We start from the raw sequence: 21960 nt of genomic DNA, 5'->3' as shown, positions 1-21960 counted from the left end.
TCCAGAGCTTATTAGATCTCACTCTATATATCTATTGATCAGTTCTTACGGTAGTTTGCGTTTGGGCCTACGTACTGTCATCGCACACATTTAACTGTTTGGCGAACAGTCTTTCAGAGTAATTTGGGGAGTGCTAAGGGGATATCGCGATGAATTAATTTGATGGAGACGTAATATGGGGCATCGATGATGACGTGCAACACTTTATTCTGGAACCTCTGAAGGATATCCAAATGGGCCTAAGAATTGACTTATACAGCAAAACCTTGTCATTTAAGGATAATCTAGATTTACGCCCTATCAGCCAGTACATTTTGTTTAGTTCAACCCCAAGCTGTTTGCGTTTCGTCATTATATGTTTTTTCCATGTTAAACGTCGATCAAAATGCATTCTCAGATATTTAACATTGTCTGCTTGCGGGAGTTCATAATTATTCATTTTTACTGAGGGTCAAATTCTTCTACAAAGGGTGAGTGTTGTAAGGAAGGTAGATTTTGTCTCATTTGCTTCGATACGCCATATTTTCAATCACAATTCAACTTTGTTTGAAAGTTTCTTGTGGCCGATATTAGTGACAAAGAAGTACAACACATTCAGTCAAGTGCAAAAAATAAGGAAGAGATTTACAAGTGCAATTAGGAATAAACAATTAAAACAAGGTAATTCAAATAATTATCAGAGTTGCATTGAACAAGGTTTAACCACACTTACTTAACAAGCTAACTGACTTAACTGTTGAAATGATAAAATTGTAAGTATAGTAAATCGTGATCTAAAATGGAAGAACGAATATATAGAAATTTACTGTATTGGCTAATGTACTGTTAAACTCTTATTATTGAAGTGTACTCTGAACCGTTCAATTATATCTTGGAACAAAAGAAGTAAACCCTTAAAATTACAAGTTTTGAATACAGAAGTGATAGTTTATTCAAATTACTCCCAGCCAAACAGGCATCAGCTATATTACAAGCAATCAGTACATCAATATCTTAAATGTATCTTTATTATTGGTTTGAAAGTAAGGATTTAATATCCACTTTTTAAATCAACTCTTATCCTGTAGTTAGCGAAGCGGGTTGGTATCAGCTAGTATAAATGTAATAATAAAAACGTTATTTGTAATTATCAATTTTTCTTTATTAAATAAATAAAAAAATAAATACAGTCCATGAACAACAGCTTGTAGAAATATTCCAGATTATTTACCATGCGTAGTGGGCGACGCCAGAATCGAAAGCGACATGAGCAACGGCTGGGGCAGCAGAATAAGCTACGCCCAAGAGAGGAGCGTGAGCTGCATACGCTGCTGGAGCAGCGTAGGCAGCTGGGGCAGCGTAGGCAGCTGGAGCAGCATAAGCGTGAGATGCGATGGCTGGAGCGCTGTAAGCCAAAGCGGGAGCAGCAGCAATCTTCAATCCTGGGTTGGAGATTCTGACATCAGCTTTACGAACACTAGAGAATGGCGTGTCGATGGATTTGGAGTAGGTGGAGATCTGTCCCAAGTTGCCGGCAGTTCTGTAGATGTTAGACGATTGGGAAGTGATAGCTGGTGCCGAATAAGATAAGGGGATAGCTGGAGAACTGTAGGCTAAGGCTGGAGCGGCACTGTAGCTGATTGCTGGAGACAAGAGGTTGCCAGCACTGGCCAAAGCCAAAATTGCGCTCAAAACAAAGAACTGAAATTAAAAACATGACATTACTTTAATTAACAATAGTTTAACAAAATAGTTGTGGACCTTTATTCTATTTTAATAAATTTTATTATAGACATTTTAAAGTAATTAACGCATAATCAATATGGATATAAAACTAAAGCGGGTGATGCTACATACAAAATTACAGAGGGATTACTCTGTTGTACATATATATGAAAATATATTAGCAAATTTAAGAAAATCTCATTCTGATATAGAATAAATATACAAAACCAAATATTTCATGTAAAACAAACAGTGGAAAAGTTCAACCCTATAAAAAACAGATATATCTAGCTTTTATTGATAGAGAGAACAGTCAGAGTAAGAAGAAAAACTTTATGAAAAATACAAATGTCATCATTGCAAATCAAAAACCTTCAACACCCTAACAGGACTAAGACCAGGCGGAAGTTAAAACCCAACCCTGTTTATAATGATAATGGATAAAAGTATCCAAATATACAAAACAAAAGTAAGCCAAGAGATAGAAATTAAAGCAAAAAACATAAACATACATGCATTAATAATAATGATATATCAAGCAAAACTAAAATGGCAGTGTAGAAAACAAACTACAGACCAGCCGTAACATTCGGTTGTGAGACATGGGTATTGTCAAAGAGAGATTTCAGATAAGATATAAGCAGCGGAAATGGAACAAACAAATGAAATGAAGTTTCAAGTGTGTAACAACAGAATGGACAGGATGAGAGGTACAGAAATAACAACCACAATGCTGAATTAGTGCGAGAGTACATAGAAAAGAGAAAACTCAAAAATCACTTTTGTATATCGTATTTCTGTGTTTAGTTCTGAACATAGATTTATATATAACATAAAACAAACACGTATAAACACAAACATAAGATATAGGGTAATTAAATAAGTGTTGAAAATAAAAGCAATTGAAACAAGATCTTCACAAAACAAATTTACAAATGCTTTTCATTATATACTACAATCATATACCAACTGTACAAGTGTGTAAGCTCTATAATTTAATTACTCTATATGTCAGATTAATTTGGAGAAATGAATGTAAGGAGCTAATATTTGAGTTCATAATAAAGTGTCGTTAAATAGATAAATTGTCTCAGCTATTTGAAGATTGATTATGACATATATCAATACGAGAACAAACATATTTTGTAAATGAATGCTAAACTAACAAAAAGTCATTCAGCTAATTAACAATACCAATTTTAGAAGCTGAAGAATTTATTCAAAGATAATCAATCCTTTTAATTGGATATTTCAATGGCCAGCAAAAATAAAGTTTACACATATAGGAAAATGATTAGAAACCGTGTCATATTCCTAACGCTTACTTCGTGTAACTTAATGTAACAATTTTAGTGTAGTGTTAGATTTATAAAAATGAATAAATCAATAAAATTAAGTAATTCAATCTGAATTTAGTCATTAAAAATCAAATAACAATGTACAAATTAATATTAAGGTCTAATCACCTAAAGATATGATAAATTTAAACAAAATTTTCCAAAATTACAATGATGTGGAGGCTACATGATTATCAATGAAAACTTTAGTAGCTATTCAAATAAGAAAAACCTATGATAGTGATCAAACTTACCTTAAAAGCCATTTTAAGATAATTGAAATAGAGACGGCGAGAGATAGATCAGTAATGTAAGCTGATTGTTGATGAACGTTGATCAACTGATACCCAGTCGTTAACCACGCCTGCTTTATATACTTTTTCTGACAACAATATCAGGGGGAGTAAAGTGTAACGATCCAAAATCAGAACCAGTTTTGGCAGTTTTATTGGGCAATAATGCGTGCACGTGAATCGTTCATTATTTTTCCCTTTAAATGTTACGCCGGGTAATATCAACAGGTCGGTCGCGTTTCAAGGGCGGTCGAAAATAAGGACGTCGTCTGCCGTTGAGGCCAGTCAGTCATCGGTCTTCTTTTTCGGTCATTTGAGGGCTAATGATAATGTTTTATCGTTCTTATAATTTTTTTTTGTACATATGTCATCAAGATGATTATTGTATTGCCTGCCGCAATTGCAAACTGTTTTCAGAATTAGACAATATGTTCTTTCTCATTTTATTCTAGGTAAAAAGAGACACAATTCTGACTAGTTCGAACACGTAAACGAATGAGCCTGTCAAAGTTGTCTGGGTGTCAGACGTATGTAAAATTCCTGAAAGCAATAGTGATAAAAGGTTATAACTCTAACCTATAAACTATTGTGGCTGTAAAATTATCTGCAGTTTTTAGATGTATAAATTACGTTTGATTACATTTTTGTTCAATTATTTTATTTAGATTAGAATTTTGTTTTATATTGAAGCCCAACTGAACTAAAACTCAGATGCGTTCAACGACGTTTTGATGTAACAAATTTAGATGACGTATGTATAAAATAACTTTGAACAGATTATGTAGTAGCGTATAGCTGTTAGTTTCTCGGAAATATGGCTTTATATCAATAACAACATGATAATATATACCTTAACACAACAAATAAAACCAGGTATACCGGAAAGTCATTACCGTTTCTTTTTTCGGAAAGACTACATAATTTTCAAGAAAATAGAGAAATGTATTTATTCAAAAGTATTAGCCAATTGATTCTATACATCTTGTTCATCTTTCGGGCAATTTATGGATGACGTCCCATAAAAACTATTTGTCCCTTGAGCAAAACCATTCATCGAGCCATCTCCTAGCTTCTTCGAAATTAGCAAAGTGCTACTCTGCAAAACCGTGTCCCATTAATGCGAAAAGTTGATAGTCGGACGGTGCAAGGTCCGGAGAGTACGGCAGGTGCGATAATATATCCCATCCAAGTGCTTTCAACGCTTCCTTGACTGGTTTAACTTTCAGGTCCATGTTTCGGATCTGGATGTTCTTCGATCATTGCATGGTTGAAATTGATCATTTGTTGTCGGTAGTGATCACTATTAAATGTTTCACCGGGTTTCAACAGTTCTTAGTATAGCACGCCACCCTGGTCGCACCAAATACGGAACACTGTGAAAATTCGGTATATTGTAGTTCATTGTCCTTCGATAGCCACTACTTTTCCCATCTTTCAGGCAATTTATGGACTCCATTTCGTAAGAACGATGTATCTTTTGAGGCTATCCATGAATCGGCTAATTTTTTGGTATCTTCATAAGAAATACAGCTCTGCTCAGGCTCCTCATGATATGTCAAAACAAACAGTTATCAGAGGGAGCAAGGTCTGGAAAATACGGCGGGTGGGGTAGCATTTCCTATTTTAATGCTTCCAAGAATGTTTTCACTGGTTTTGCAACATGTGGTCGAGCGTTTTCATGCTGAAGAATAAATTTTTTGTGTCTTAACTCGTATTCCGACCATTTTTCGTGCAATATTCGGCTCAAACTCATCAATTACAGTCGATAGCGATTGACTATTGATTATTTATTCAGTTGATTAAACCCATTGATGGTTTAATTAACTTTTAGCAGCGCATAATATCGGATCATCACCAATGAAACTGGGCTGTGATAAGCTTCGTACAACATTCGATGACCTTCGTCCACCTTTTCATCAAATTAATGTAAAAATATTTTCGACCTATTGAAAAAAATGTTGTTCACATTTGTACTGAGAGTGAAGCCTGCCAATTAGACTTCAACATTAAGTTGGCTAGAAATGTAAAAATCTCTTAAAATTAATTGTTAGACTTGACAGATTAGATATACTTTTAAATAAAAAAGTAGTTTGTTTATTATATTTAAAATCATATACTATTTTTACAATGAACCAGTTAGTAAATAAAGTTCGTTGCAAGTTATTTTGGTTTAAAATTAAACATTGTATTATCTAATTATAACCAGTTATGTATGGAATAATTTTTAAATACTTTCTAATGCTGTAGCAGTATTATAAGGAATAATAGCATTAGTTAAACAAAACAACTTATAGTCAAAATAAGTTTTTATTTATAGATCGATGACCTACATATATTCAGTTTTATATTGTAATTGTTGATGTTAAAAATATACAACTTTTATAAATATCTATGAGAAGTGTGTTTATTAAATTATTTAATATTTTGTGTTGTAAATGTTTGTAGTTTAATTTGAATCTGTTCATATCAGTTAGTTAAAAATTTCAAAAGAATAATATGAATAAAAAATCGTGATGTTATCATCAAACGACATTGACTAAGTAGCATTGACTTTTTCGTTCTTTGTATTTATATGTAACATTAAAATTGTTATTTTCATTATATTATTCTTGAGAATTTCTGCCATTTTTTACAATTTTATATGACATTGTTGAATTCTGCTTACACAGATACTGTAATTAAAAGTTTTTAAGCATTTCTGTGTAGATTTTCACAGATTATACAATATATAGTCACTTTAATTTCCAATTTTAAGGCTTTGTATACTTTCCGCCTTCTTACTCTTCGATTTGTTAAATTTATTGATCATAAACCATTGTTAATACTCCCGACAACTTCTCTTACTTCAGTCAGCTTTACCATATATTCCTACAAGCAATCAATGCTCACCAACTACAGATTTCTACAAATTAAAGGGAGATTACGCAAAATAACGATATTTGGTCCATAATTTCGAGAGAACATTTAAAAAATATGTTTGTTAACGCGGAATAGACAATATTTCAAGGTTATGCTGTTATCGCAGATTTCTCTAAGACACCAGGAATTTCCTATATAAGATTTTTGTAGAATATGTCGCGACATTTGGTCGCTGCAATCAAAGCTTTAATTATATTAATTGCCGCTTGATGAAAATGATTTATTTAACATCAACTATAATTAGAAGGTAAACATATTGGTATGTAATAAACAAAATATTTTATAAACAATTTCGATATATTTCACAACAATAACATTTTCCAAATATTACCAGAATATTCACAAATTACTTCATTATCTATTTTAATAACTATTATTGGAAAATAAAATGTTAATAAAATTAAGCTTATTTTAATTTAAATTATTAGTAATAATATTATAAAAACTTAGAAGGTTTAAATGTTTTCTTTTGCTTTTTCTCTATCGCTTATTTATTGTATTTATATATTTATTGTAATCGAAAAGATAAAATAATTGGATCCAGTCCAAGATTCTCCAAGGGTTAAGCTTTGAAAATATGGAAGGAAAATAGATTTTCTCACATTTCTAAATAAGAAAATCCCCAAATTTTCGAGTTAGTTACGAAGCAGTTTAGATGGAATATTACTAAAATGGGTATTTCTCCGAAAATAATGTATATCTTGAACAATCCTCTGAAGATCATTCTCTTAAAGGGTTAAAACTTGAAAATATGAAAATAATAGGTTTTCTCGCCTTTCTTGACTGGAATATTCCCAAATATGCAGGTTAGTTACGAAACAATTTAGATGCCACATTACTAAAATGGCTATTTCTCCGAAAATAATGTAAATTTTGAAAAATCCTCCTAACTGCATATTCTTCAAGGGTTAAGAATTGAAAATATGAGAAAAAATACATTTTTTCGCATTTCTAGACTAAATTTTTAATTAAAAATCTATTATATAAATTATATATCATAAGACATATTTATTAATAATTATAATTATCGATTTATTTTTGATTAATATATAGTAATTGCACCAAAATCATAATGAAAAATCGTATTTTCCTTGGACACGGTGCGAGATGTAAGCACATTTTTTTTATATGCAACTTTTGTAATTTAATGGACCCGTTATTATCCTTGGCACTGTTTTAGAACATGAATTAATCGGTACCAATGGTAACGCCCAAGATGATGAAAAATAACAACTCCACGCATAACTCAACAATACTTGCTTCTTTGTGTTACTTCTTGTCGCGATGTGTGTCAAGTGAACAAAAGTGACGTAAACAGACGTGTGGCATTTAAAAAAGAAAGAATGGTTAGAATATAACATATAACAATAGTAAAAGAGTATTATAATTTAAATGACCCATATAGATCACTTAAATAGCAGCAGCATCTGATATAATATTGTATTGCAAACCGAGATTGATGTATAAACTGTAATATTACTGAGAAAAAATGCTAGTTTTCTAATACTGTGATTATTTTTGTTCTACGCTAAAGTTTTTAAATATATCTAAAAGCTTAATGTATTATAATTTTGACCGGCAGTCCAATGGGGCTATGTATGGTGAATAGAGGCGAACACTGAGATATTAATACTTTATGTTTTTTTTTTAGAAATATTACTGAAAATCACACGGTGCATTGTCTTACTGAAGCAGCATTTTCTTTTCCTTCAAATGCGGTCGTTTTTTCGGAGATTTCTTCCTTCAAATGGCCCATGTAGTAGCTGCTGTTGAACACTACTCCGAATCATCAACTCGTCATTGTTTTTGGTCAAAAGTGAGCTCGTGCGGCACCCACTATGCACAGAGCTTTCTCATACCCAAATATTCGTGAATGATATAATGTACACGTTCAGTTGATATCTTTATAGTGTCTGCTATTTCATTCAGTTTCAATTTACGGTCATTCGAAATAATTTTATGGATTTTTTAAATGTTTACGTTGGTAACAACCTCTTTTAGGCGTCCACTGCGTTCACCGTCTTCGGTGCTCATTTCACCACGTCTAAACTTAGCATACCGATCCTCGATGGTTGATTTTCCTGGGGCAGTGTCCGTAAACTCGGCATCAAGTCAAGTTTTTACTTTAACTGTATTTTTTCCTTTTAAAAAGCAACATTTTATCAACACGCAAAATTCCTTTTTATCCATTTTTTCCACAATAAGAAAAGTCGCTTCGCTATAATTCACAAACTAATGATCCGACGGCTGTCAATTTTATACACGCATCTTTTGAGGGTTAGGGCTAACTAAACTAAATATATGGATCTTATTCTAGTAGCGCCATCTATGTGTCAGGCCCGGGACTTTTCAATTCTCATGTTAATCTTACTAAGAATTTGCCAGTTGCTAAAATGTTGTTCAAAAGTTTTGGCTTGAAGATTTAATATTTTAATATTTTTTATACAATAAATGGGTTCTAGGACGTGTTAAGCTCTTGTAAGTTAAAGTGAGATACAAAAGTGTTGTTGGTAATATCTAAAAATTGTTGTTTGCTTCGGTAGTGGTTTGTTTTATTTAATTTTGGTATTCAAGGTCATTGTATTATTACGTTGATAACCATCGTTTGTTTTCATATATGAAGTTATATCTATAATACTATTTATACCCATCCCAACACGCGCTATTTATCCAGTACTAACATATTACCGGCTATTGAGTAATTCATGTTTACCAAGCGACGTTGGCTATATTTTACATATAAAAGGATCTGAATTCATTAACATCTTTTAAGCTGAACTAATTCTGTCTGCGTACTTATAATTAATATACAAATGATATTCAAAATGTCAGATCTGTACAGCGCTGAACTGGATTATTACTAAAAGTTAAGACCGTTTGGTTTAGTAAAGAAAAATTATGTTATGACCCTCTGTATCAACAATTTCAGTAGTTAAGAAGTAGTTTATTGTCTTCCGTTGTGGTCAGACTAGCACAAGTGACGTCGAACGTCGATAAAATCCATGGAATAATATTGAACGATTGAAGAAAGACGAAGAAGAAACTACGTGGTGTGGCTGAGGCTGTAGGCTGTAGCTAGAAGGAAAAACCTACCCAAGTTATAATTACCACGATTGCTAGCTATGACGGTATCAAAAAAATACTTGGCGATCTTCGCTCGAACTCAAACAGCTTTTGTACTATTTCATGACCATTGACGAAACATCACAAAACGCGGGAAACCAAGGAGCAATCAAAAGAATGGGTTTCTTCGGGTGAACAAGCACCAAAGAAGGCCAAGTTGCAAACGTCGTTCGTTTTTGACCGAGTAAGATAGAATCAGTCACATCAGATAAAAAAAAAATACCCATCATCACCAGTATCCGACAAAAGATGTAGGATTTTAGAATTATGACTTACGTGTTCGCTAATATTTATTGGCTTCTCAATAGGAAACCCATTGATTTATTAAATAATACGTATCGAATAACACGTATGGCACACTGCCAGCGCTGGACAAAGTACTACCTCGCATGTGTACAATACAAAATGTTCTAACTAGTTTTATTTTAAATACAAATTATAAATACAGTCAGGTATTAGGTTATGTAAATAGAATAAAACTAATACATCCCAGCCAAATCAGTAATAAAAAATATTTTCATGTACTCAAAATGTTAAGCCGGCTTGGTTGGCGCAGTGGTAAAGGCGACAGGACGGTCCACCTACTGTTACGATAGTCGGGGGTTCGAATCCTGCTGAGGCATCGTTGTAAATTTATGTTTGTGATTATTTAATATTTGTGATTGTCCTAGGCAAGAGTATTAAAATCGACAAGGAAAATAATCCCAATAACGCCAGTAACCACGCTGGGTAAGACCGGATGTCTTCTGGGATGATTTCTAAGTTGGTCGGTAAGCTAAATGCCGAGGGCCGTAGTTCGGAGCTCACGTTAAACTGTAGGTCCATTCCAGATAAACCCTCGTGGACTAAAAAAAATTAGATGTTAAATTTACTATCAGACAAACACCGGACGTTGATGGAGAACGAATAAAACCTGCTAAAGAAAAGAATTCTTCTTCAATCCCTGACGAACAGAAACTTGTGTTATATTGTATGGAATTTTTTTTAAATATTAGTATAGCGTTCAAGAATAGCAAGTTTTTTGTTTTAATCCTTTAGGAAGCTGAATGTTAAAGTGTATTTTGAAACCATAAGTACGTGCAATACCAACAATAAAATACCTTAGCGTCAGTAGTTTGAAATACCAATTACAAATTACATTTTTAAGAACTAATTAAGTTACAAATATCAAATATGTATAAGTATTTCAATTATGTATTTTAATTACAACTAATTGAAGTAGTGCCCAACTTTGCATAAGGTAAATGTCACAATAAGTCACACTGTTAAGCTTTACATTATGGCCAAATGTATAATATATAGCGTTCTAACGGACTTAACGATTTTTAAGTTAAATTACATCACCAACAATAATGGTTTTCAAGACATAATACACACGCATATTAATCAGATTTGAGTTTGTGTCAGATTCCCGTGCATATTACGTATTAATCACGTACTACAGTAATTTTTCAAAAAGACAGTAATCATTCGCGTGTATGTTACGATAACAGTACTGTTTATATTTTTAATTTCGTTGGCTTCCGCTTGATATAAACATATTTAAATAATCCTTAGCAGGAATATAACACTCGGGACTGGGAATTCACTGTGAATAATTTAAAATGTATCACATATCCTAAAATATTTCCAGAACGTTAAAAACATTAAAATATTTTCGTTTTTCGTAGTAGTTGTATTGGAGTTTTATTTTGGTATTATACAAAATGGAGCAAAAGTCTCGTTACCATTTTGATTGCCTGCAACTTTATTCAAAGAAAAATCATCAAAATTTGCCTTGAACTGCGTGCAGAGATGTATAACTAGGAACCACATCTCCGAATTGATGTTTCTTCATACTCTGCATCACTATGCGCACCAGAGCCACATTTTCAGTGTTACGAGAAGTCCGTTGTCTTGCAGAACGAGGTCTATCTGCTGTCCTACCATACTGTCGAAAATTCGTATGTAAACGCATTCGCATGATCTATAAAAAGTGGTTTTGTAAAGCACTGGACGATTAGGATATTTTTGACGCAATTTCCACTGAGTGTATAATACGCTGAATATTGTCACTATTTCTGCTCCTTCTTGTGGTGTATTAATTATCCATAATAAAATTTGGACGTCTACATAACACAATGCTAAAAGCGAAACTAAGCTAAACGTCACATAACCAAGATGGCGCACAATCAAAATGATAACGGGACGTTTGCCCCACCCTATAGGAGCGTTGTTAGTACTACCAGATGCAGATCATCAATTTTTACAAATTTATTTTATAGATTCATCGACAATTGACGAATCTCCCTACAAATTGTTATCACTTCATGTATCGTTAAGTTCATTTTTTTGTTAAGTGCCTTATTTATATGTGTTACCAATCTTAAAATATCACTACAGAAAACCCATTCGATCGATAACGATAATGTTCGGTACAAAAAGTAATTGTTTGAAGCGCAATAAGTCTCACTTCCTGAATTAGATTGACCTTTTCCTTGACTCACAACATTCAAAATAAAATGTTTTCAAGAATGGCCTAAATACGATTAGTTGTATTCTGTGTACGTTCCAGTTTCCGTACAAAAATAATTCCTCTATTGACAAATCAAAACGCGCCGTTTCTCAGAAATTTGATCTCTTAACTGTATGTGACTATTGTTATTGTTAATTAGATTATATTCTAAAAAACGATTCGAAGTAGATCGAATCTCTATCCCGATTTATTTATTGAATCACCACACGAAGATGATATAACAACGTTCTATAAATAATTAATGTATGTATTGACATTCGACATTCTATTAAAGCTAAACATAATAGACATGTGAGATAGTAATTACGAACAATTAATAGTAAATGTAATTTAGAAGTTAATGTAAACAGTTATAGTAATGCTTAATTAAAGCGTTCGCTGTGTGGATTTCGTTTACAGTTCAATTTGTCATTATAATTCTTAGAAAAAAATACAAAGTTCATTCTGATAAAAAAAACATTATATAATAGCACAATATACACTAATATGATAAATTAAAAAATAATGAATTGTAAATTTTAGAACTTCATTATGAAGAATTATGTAAATTATAAGTGTTGCCCATTGTTGGCAGCTACTTTTACACATTCTGGTTTTTTTTATTATTCAATTATTACATTGTTACTAGTCGTTTCCGTCTAACCTGCAATTTGTCTCTATGTTATAAGACATGGTATGTTACATATATGTTAATCTCTATGATTTAAGTTATATCTAGGTATATAACTAGGAGGACCCATCGGCCCTATCTCAGTTTCTGGTGAAATAATATTTATACATGTCACTGCTGTATGTTTTATTATATGCACCTCACTCCACAACACTACACGAGATCAGATGGTTTGATTCTTTTGATGGTCCGCGTCCTGTTCCGATGGTATCCAAAAGCTGCAATATTTCAATATTCCTATGAGAATGTAGTCTTTCCTCCTGCCCCTTGCAATTCCCTTGATTTCTTAACTGACTGTGGGTATCTCAAGATCTCGATGTAGGTAATCAGTCCTATAGTATTTGGGTGCGCCCACAATACCTCTCAAGACTTTGTTCTAAAAAATTTGTATTTTATTTATGTTACTCCTTGCAGAACATCCCCATAATTGAACTCCGTATGTCCATATAGGTTTCAATATTTGCTTATATAATAGCAATTTATTATGTACTGATAATTGTGATGTTTTTCCAAATAACCAGTACATTTTCCTTTATAGACATTCTGGTAATAATAAAATTGTACATTGGAATTTACCAAGAAAACTACAAGAGAAAACAAAAATTCAAATACAAAATATCGTAAAAGAACAAGTAAATTAATTTAAAAATCTAACATTAGAAATTGATGAAATATTTTTAACAAAAAAATTAATAAGGACTTCAAAAAAAAAATAAATAAGGAACTCAAACTTATACTTTTTAACAAAAAAAAAACGTTTTAAAGTAAAATATATACATAATAATCGTTGTAATAACTAAATAAATATAGACAAAAACCTTATTTAACCTATCTACTACACATATTTTAAATTCTACTATATAAACACAATCCAGCTTAATACCTACGTAAACCTATTTACCTATTAATAATATTATTTTAACTACCACCGACTGATCAATTTGAAGTCAGCGCCAATAACCAGGCTGGGTAAGACTGGATGTCTTCTGGGATAACTTCTAAATTGGTCACAATATATATATATATATATATATATATATATATATATATATATATATATTATAAATAAAAATTATAATAATTTTTAACTTAATTATAACAAATTTCAATTCTTTACTTCGAAATTTCTTTTGTGTCACATTACTAGGAAAGTTACGATCGTAACACATAGGGCGCACCTTTTTTTGACAAGACTGACTTCACTAACCTGTAACTTTTTAGGTTTTTAATTTTTTTACTTTTTTCTCTTATGCATTTTTTAAACATTAGCAAACATCTAGTTAAAAATGGACAGCAAATTTATTGTGTATTTTTTCATTTTATTAGTAAATATACCTAAAATTCCTACCTCTATACTAATCTTTTAAACTAATTGGTCAGGTTAATAAGATAGCTAAATATTCTATTCCCATTAAGACATGTCTAATTGTATCTATTTAGTGACCCTATTGGTTCATATATAGAAACAAATCAAAATAATGAATCCTAGTATATAATATTTCATTCAGCTTAGATATAGATGTTATAGATAACAAAAATAGTAACAAATATCACACGTTCTTATATCAGATAATGAGAATCGAAATTAACTGAAGACAATGAATATTTTGGCAATTATAACAAAATTTCCATTCTAAACCAAATGAGATCATTGAATTAAAAAACTTGTTGTTTCAAAGTTTGCAAAAATAAATAATTTTTTGTACACGGAGATAACCTCAAATTTTAGATATTCTCTAAATATAGTTTAATTATAATGCGTATTAAAAATAATAATTAGGACTTTTGTAATTAGTTTAGCTATTAGCATTATAAAAGTAATATATTTTATTGATATGCAAAAAAAAGTATAAAATGTTATAGAAATACATACAGTAGTTTGTTGAAAATTAACATTAAACTACTAATAAAATGTAATCAACAAGATAATACCTAATTTATATTAATACAAAACAATATATTTCTCGGCCTACTTAGTGCCTAGGAAGACTTGCATTTTGAATTGACTAAAATTTTTATTTTCGAGAGAACATTAACAATAAGAAATATTTCGGTTGTTAAAATTCATTAAAAAAAGTATATTCAAAAACGTATAGCTAATATGTTGCCCTTTTTTTAACTTTGAATGACTCTCGGCAGATAACAACTTTATTTCAGCGTTCTTATTTGTTCGGTGTAACTGTCACTAAACGTCATGACAATCTGATGCAGAGCTGTAACAACAAGAGGGAATATTTTTGCAAATTCTTACTTAATTATTAGTTAACATTTATATTAAATTAATTAGACTAATACATAAACTAAAAACAGTTGTCTATAATATTAATTTTGAATCATATACACAAAATTAAAATACGAACAAATCAAATCTAATTTGTTACTCGTACTCACTTCCCCACTTCCCCACTTCAAACTGATCAGTTGGTAATAGTTAAAATAATATTTTAAACAGATAAATAGGTGTAGGTAGGTATTAAGCTAAATTGTGTGTATATAGTAGAATATAAAATATTTGTAGTAGATAGATTAAATAAGGTTTTTGTTCATTTGTATTTAGTTATTGCAACGACTATTATGTACATATTTTTAAAACGTTTTTTTTTTGTTTTAAAAATCTAAGTTTGATTTTCTTTTACGTTTTAGTGAGTTACTTATGTATTTCTTGAAAACGGTTCAATTGTTGTCGATTCAATGTCGAAATAACTATACGTTATCGCAAGAACATTATTATCAACATATATCATCAAAAACCAAAGTTATCACTGAAATAATTTTGAAAATATCAATAGTAAAATTACTAAAATCACGTTGGTACTGTGGGCACTAAATATATTTCTATTAAGACAGCTATTCTCTGAAATATAATAAGAATTATAGCCGGCTTGGTTGGCGCAATGGTAAAAGCGACAGGACGGTCCACCTACTGTTGCGATAGTCGCGGGTTCGAATCCTGTTGGAGTATAGTCGTAAATTTAGGCAAGCATCTAAGCAAGAGAGATCCGACGAGGAAAATGATCCCAGTCACGCCAGTAACCAAGCTGGATAAGACCGGACGTCTTCTGGGATAATTTCTAAATTGGTCACTCGCCAGTAGGTCGGCTTAATGCCGAGGACCGTGGTTCAGAGCCCTCGTTACACCATAGGTAAAGTCCAGATGAACGCCCGTTGGTAAAAAGGAGACTTTAAAATATACAAAAAAAAATAATTACTGAATAATTCAGTGTCATAAATTATTATTTATTTAAAATAAACGTAAAATGAGCAAGCTCTATAATAACTTTCGGAACAAATTCATTTCTGAATCATATCGACACACCAAAGATTTTCTAAATCGAAATGACTATGCATTATCGCAAGAACATTATTATCAACATATATCATCAATAACCTACATTATCACTAAAATAATACACGTACACATTTACCTCTTTTTAATCACATCGTTGCTAAATCGATTCGAAGCAAACTGGTTTAATGTCGAATGCATTTTTATTTTGTCGGTGGCCATTTTTCGGTATAAAAGCCATACCAAAACACAATCAAGATATCAGTTTGTTAAAAACGATCGCCCATTAAAAAACACAAGACTTGTAACAGCATGGCATTCAAAGTAAGTATTTTAATTTAACGTGCTGTATGTAAAATAAATTTCTGATCTTCTGATGTGGCCACCATTTTTGCAATTAAAAAGTATGAATACATCGTTTTCACTTTGTTATTTTTTATATTTGTATTATATATATATTATATATATATATATATATATATAATATATATATATATATATATATATATATATATATATATTATATATAATATATATATATATATATATATATATATTATATATTATATATATATATATATATATATATATATATATTATATATATATATATATATATATAATATATATATATATATATATATATAATATATAATATATATATATATATATATATATATATATATATATATATATATAATATATAATATATATATATATATATATATATATATATATATATATATATATATAATATATAATATATATATATATATATATATATATATATATATATATATATAGAGGCCTCAGCTTCGGCGATCACCTCTTCATTCGACGAAAATTTCTTCCCAGCGAGCATTCTCTTGAGATCTGAGAACAGGGAATAGTCGCTGGGGGCCTGAAGAATACGGTGGATGAAGAAGCAATCTGAAGCCCAATTCGTGGATTTTTGCCATCGTTTTCAATGACTTGTGACACGGTGCATTGTCTTGGTGAAGCCGCACTATCTTTTTCTTCAAATGCGGCCGTTTTTCGGCGATTTTGTTCATTAAGCGGTCCAATAACGCCATGCAATAGTCGCTATTGACGGTCCTTTCTTTTTCAAGGAATTCAATGAAAATTATTCCATACGCATCCCAAAATACAGACGCCATAATCTTGCCAGCCGACTGTTTTCCCACGCTTTGGAGCGGGTTCGTCGTGTGAAGTCCATTCGGATGACTGTCGATTGGATTTATATCACTGCGTTCCAATCCTTGATGGTTGATTTTCCTGGGGCACTGTCTGGAAACTCGGGATCAAGCCAAGTTTTTCCTTCAACTGTATTTTTTCCCTTCAAAAGGCAATATTTTATCAACACGCGAAGTCCTTTTTTATATATTTTTTCACAATAACAAAAGTTGCAGTCGTTTCTTGTTCATGCTATCGATGGCCGCCGAATTTTGGCCGCCGCTCTATTAGATTCTCTTCAACCAACCACCTCCGCATTATGCTCTACAAAATCTTTACACCCCCATCGTTTATTATTGTTGTCAAATGAGCTCTTTACGATTTTTGAAACAGATTTCTCTGATTTTTGATCGGTACGAAGTGTGGAGATTATTTTCCAGCTATATTTGCCAATACTATTTGCCTCAAGAGGCTTTTTATTATCAATTTTAATTTTAATTCGATTCACGAAAGACTTTGAAACTCCAGCAATAGCTGCCATATTTTTCTGGGAATGCGTGAAGTGCAGCAACAACTTTTGTATCTCTCTACGAAGCCGTGTCCAAAGCCTTACACATCCTGAAAACTTGAAAATTTGAGGTAATAGCGTCGAACCATTAATAAAATATAAATTAATGGACAGTAAAAACACAGCAAAAGTATTATTATACGGATCATTACTTACTTTTTGATTGTTTTAGAGACAAGAGTCAGTTAAAAGTAGTGAAATTATAATATCTAGACAATACAACAATTCTGCATAGCGTGCATTTTAACGAACAATGAATGAAAAAAAACGTCATACAGGTGACAAATGACGTGCGTATACTATTTCCATCATACAAAAACAATAATAATGATACCAGTACATATTTAAGATGAAATAACCTTTTAAAGACAACATCGTTAATTCAATAAAATATGATAAACTATAAATTACATAAATACGAATACACACTCTAATAAATTCACCACCTATTGTATATAATAATGTTGTATAATTTTTAGGTATCAGTATTGTGCACCTTATTGGCTGTTGCTAATGCTGGTAATTTATTCTCGCCAGCAATAAGCTACAGTGCTGCCCCAGCTATAGCCTACAGTTCCCCAGCTATCCCCTTATCATATTCTGCACCAGCTATCACTTCCCAATCGTCCAACATCTACAGAACAGCCGGTAATTTGGGACAGATCTCCACCTACTCCAAATCCATCGACACGCCATTCTCCAGCATCAGGAAAGCCGATGTCAGGATCTCCAACCCCGGATTAAAGATCGCTGCTGCTCCCGCTCTGGCCTACAGCGCTCCAGCCATCGCATCTCACGCTTATGCTGCCCCAACTGCTTACGCTGCTCCAGCCTCTTATGCCGCCCATGCTCCTCTTCTGGGAGTTGCCTACTCTGCCGCTCCTGCTGTAGCTCATGTCGCGTTCGATTCTGGCGTGGCTCATTACGCCTGGTAAAAAATCTCGAATTATACGTGACTGATATACGCTTATGAGACTCAAAATTGTTTCTGTTTTTATTTTTGTTAATTGGTAATATAATTTATTTATAAAAATGTGCTTTTTTTATTTTTTAAAAAGGTATTACATACAAACACCCGTTAGTTTCATGAATAACTTTGGAACGTTCCTCAATATCTGAAGTAGTCATAGTAAAACGTGAAAAAGTATTCAGATTTTAAACTAGAAATCTGAAAAAAAATCGATTTTTATATTTTCAATATAAATTTCAATTTCAATCTTTAAAACTATTTTATTGACGCGGCATCCGAAAACGCATTTTTCTCTAAACTACTTTTCTGTCTCGAAGACATCATATCTTAAGTTCTACTGAACCGATTTAGTTGAAATTTGATTTGAGCTTTGCCTATACATTCCTCTATGGTGTAAAAATAAAATTAAATTTTGAATTTTTATTATTTTTAAAAAATTCGGAAATACCAAAAAAAACAGATTTTTTTCTTTTTTTTTTCGACTTTCTTCACTAAAACAGAACATATTTTAAATTTTGAAAAGTCCTCTTAAGAGCATATTCTTAAAAGATTGAGCTTTGAAAATATAGACATCAACCGATTGTTTAAGTTTCTAGATTACAATAAAAATACTTAACATTTGATAATCTTGTACAGTATATTCAAAGTTTTTGTACATACCTCATCAAGAAATTTAATGCATTGCCTGTCACAATTTGTAAATTCGTTTTTGAATCAAACAATATTTTTCTTCTCATTTTATTCCAATTAAAAAGAGACACAATGCTGTCAGATTAGGTCGAACACGTAAACGAATGAGCCGTTCAAAGTCGTCAGATTGTCAGACGTATTCAAAATTCAGAAAACAATAGTAATAAAAGGCTATAACTCTAACCTATAAACTGTTGTGGTTGTATAATTAACTGTAGTGTTTAGATGTACTGCAATGTTAAAATAAATTGTATTTGATATCATTTTTGTTCAATTATTTTATTTTGATTAGAATTTAATTGTATATCAAATCCCAACTGAACTAAAACTCACAGTTGATGCAAAAATCTTTTAAAAACAGACATGGCATTCAATATGATACTACAAATGCCTTGACAGATCTGATGTTTGCTGATAGTATCGCTATGTTCGCTGATACAAATATTGAGATTTCAAGCATTCTTCATAATATTCTTCGCACCGCAGAACCATTCGATCAGAAATTAATGAAGAAAATACTAAAAACTATCGATAATTGACGGGCAGTTTGAATATGTTATGTTCATCCTGAGTGTTATGGGTATAATGAAGCTAATAATAACTTAATATGTGAATTTAGCTACCATGTTTTGAATACGAAAAAAGTCTTTTCACTGGTATAATAAGAGAAAATGAGGTAATGAGGATATTGAGAATTTTCAAGATACTTCAACGCATATCTCTATGTAACAAATATAGAATATGTATATCTAGCTATGTAGAAATAATTTTATCCATAATTTACATAATTATACAACTTATTTTAATAAATAAAATGTGCATGTTTTAATATACAATGCATATACATGAGGGAATTTAGACAATTGAATTGTATCACTAGTCGGCCACGAACATTAGATTTTATGATAATATAACGACATATTATTTCAATAAATTTTCACTGAATAATATTATAAATATATGAAGCAAATTAACATTGTAAATGGGTCATTTGTATTATATAATAGTTTACCTAGATATTTAGGGTGTGCAAATAAGTTGTTTAATAAGGATTTTTTATAATATAGAAGCTTTAATGACTTAATAATTTTAAGGTTTTAATAATTTGAAGCTTCAAATTTTAGATATTTTCACGAGATATAACCATTGCCTTAGGGATGCAGGAAAAATATCGATATATTAATATTATCTGAAAACGATATCGATATTCTTAGCCGATATTTTTTTGCCCGATATATCGATATTTTTTAGCCGATATTTTTCGATGTTTTTCAGAATATTTTTAGGGTAATATTTCACTTTTTTTTCCTTAAAAATATCGATATTTACTCTTTAAGAGATTTAGAAAAATTATATATTTTTTTAGCCTAATATTTCTCTATTCTTATTTTTTCTTTGCTATAAATATAAAAAATATCGATATTTTTTTAGGTTGCCAACACCCCTACATTGCCCATCACTTACAGGTTATGTTAAGAGTTGTCCAATCTAATGATATGACGTTTAAAAAAAAGAAGAAAGTTCTTCATGCTAGAAAGAAAATTCTTGTTATATCCAAACATAATTTAACTATTGAAAATATACCGTTCTGTTAATCAATATTTTGCCTTTATATCAACCAGACTGTTAAAAAATGTGTTACTTTCAAGGCTTTTGTAATAAAAAACAATATTAGACACTATAGATTAGGAGTGTTGGCCACCGAAAAAAAAAATATATTGAAATAGCCTAAAAATATATATGTTTTCTAAATCTTTTAAAGAATAGTGGTATTATTGATAAACTAAATTAAAAAAAATTAAGTGCCAATTTTAAAGGTTCTTAATTTTAGTTTATTCTGAAAAAAGATCAAAAAATATCTGCTAAAAAAATTACGATTTATGGATATGTCGGCCAAAAATATCGATATTTTTTCTGCATCCCTACCATAAATATTAGTGGGGATGTATTCTATTCCTTATCAATATTAGGAACTAATTTTAATCCAAATCTGAATAAAAACTAAGCTGCGTAATTAGTATAATCAATGTGCTTTCTGGCATTGTTACTGTAATTGTTTTATGTTAGGTGCTAATTAAGTAATGCTGATATTCTGATGAAAACATTTTCAAATCTTCTGATAAGTTTTATGGTTTCGAAGAATTTTATTGACAAACACGTTTTTGGTACAAAATGGTTTAACAACCATTTGTTGATGATATAGATTAAATTATATGATCAGTATTCATAATTTTCCATTTTATAATATAATTTTGAAATAACAAGGGTAATTCATCTGGGATAGGCTAGCTACTAGCAATATACTAGAATTGACTGAGAAATGATAATGAGTTCCTAATTTAATTGTTCATATATGAGCATTGTATCTTATATTATAGTCTTGATGAAGACAAGGAATTTTTAATAATAACATGAGCCTCTCAAATTTGTCAAAATTGCATCAGTATCTAAAAATAGTAGTAAATCTATGCTTGCGAACTTAGATTCAAAGACAAGAAAATATTGAAAAACGTAGTGGAGCCAAAACAAAACAAACTATATAATCATGAGAAATTGCTACAAATTGACGTTGTTACAAATTCTGTCTATAAATAAAAATTTAATATCTAACACGAAATAATATCATTCACACCATTAACCATGGATAAGCCCATATGTCTGAAATGATGTTCACGTTGAGCACTCATGAATGAATAGTCTTTTGGACTATCCA

General features: G+C 31.0%; 2 protein-coding genes across 2 annotated transcripts in view; one reads left to right on the top strand and one right to left on the bottom strand.

Moving 5' to 3' along the window:
- Pex6 (peroxisomal biogenesis factor 6) overlaps positions 1-18589 on the top strand; it is a 40784-nt gene extending 22195 nt beyond the window's left edge. The window contains exon 10 of the mRNA XM_076408304.1: positions 18067-18589. Coding sequence (XP_076264419.1) covers positions 18067-18522 — 456 coding nt within the window. The 3' untranslated portion in view covers positions 18523-18589. The remainder of the gene's footprint in view (positions 1-18066) is intronic.
- On the bottom strand, positions 1117-3435 carry LOC143198820 (pupal cuticle protein C1B). Its single transcript, XM_076408329.1, has 2 exons — positions 3296-3435; positions 1117-1680 (listed from the first exon to the last, which is right to left on the bottom strand). The coding sequence occupies exons 1-2, from the start codon at positions 3305-3307 to the stop codon at positions 1207-1209; spliced, it is 486 nt and encodes a 161-aa protein (XP_076264444.1). The 5' UTR covers positions 3308-3435; the 3' UTR covers positions 1117-1206.
- Positions 18590-21960: the final 3371 nt, after the last annotated feature.

Source organism: Rhynchophorus ferrugineus, unplaced genomic scaffold (genome assembly GCF_030347505.1).
Source record: "Rhynchophorus ferrugineus isolate W39M unplaced genomic scaffold, kcgeb_rfMv2 rfM6, whole genome shotgun sequence".
Classification (NCBI taxonomy): domain Eukaryota; kingdom Metazoa; phylum Arthropoda; class Insecta; order Coleoptera; family Curculionidae; genus Rhynchophorus; species Rhynchophorus ferrugineus.
This window is presented reverse-complemented; position numbering and strand designations above follow the sequence as displayed.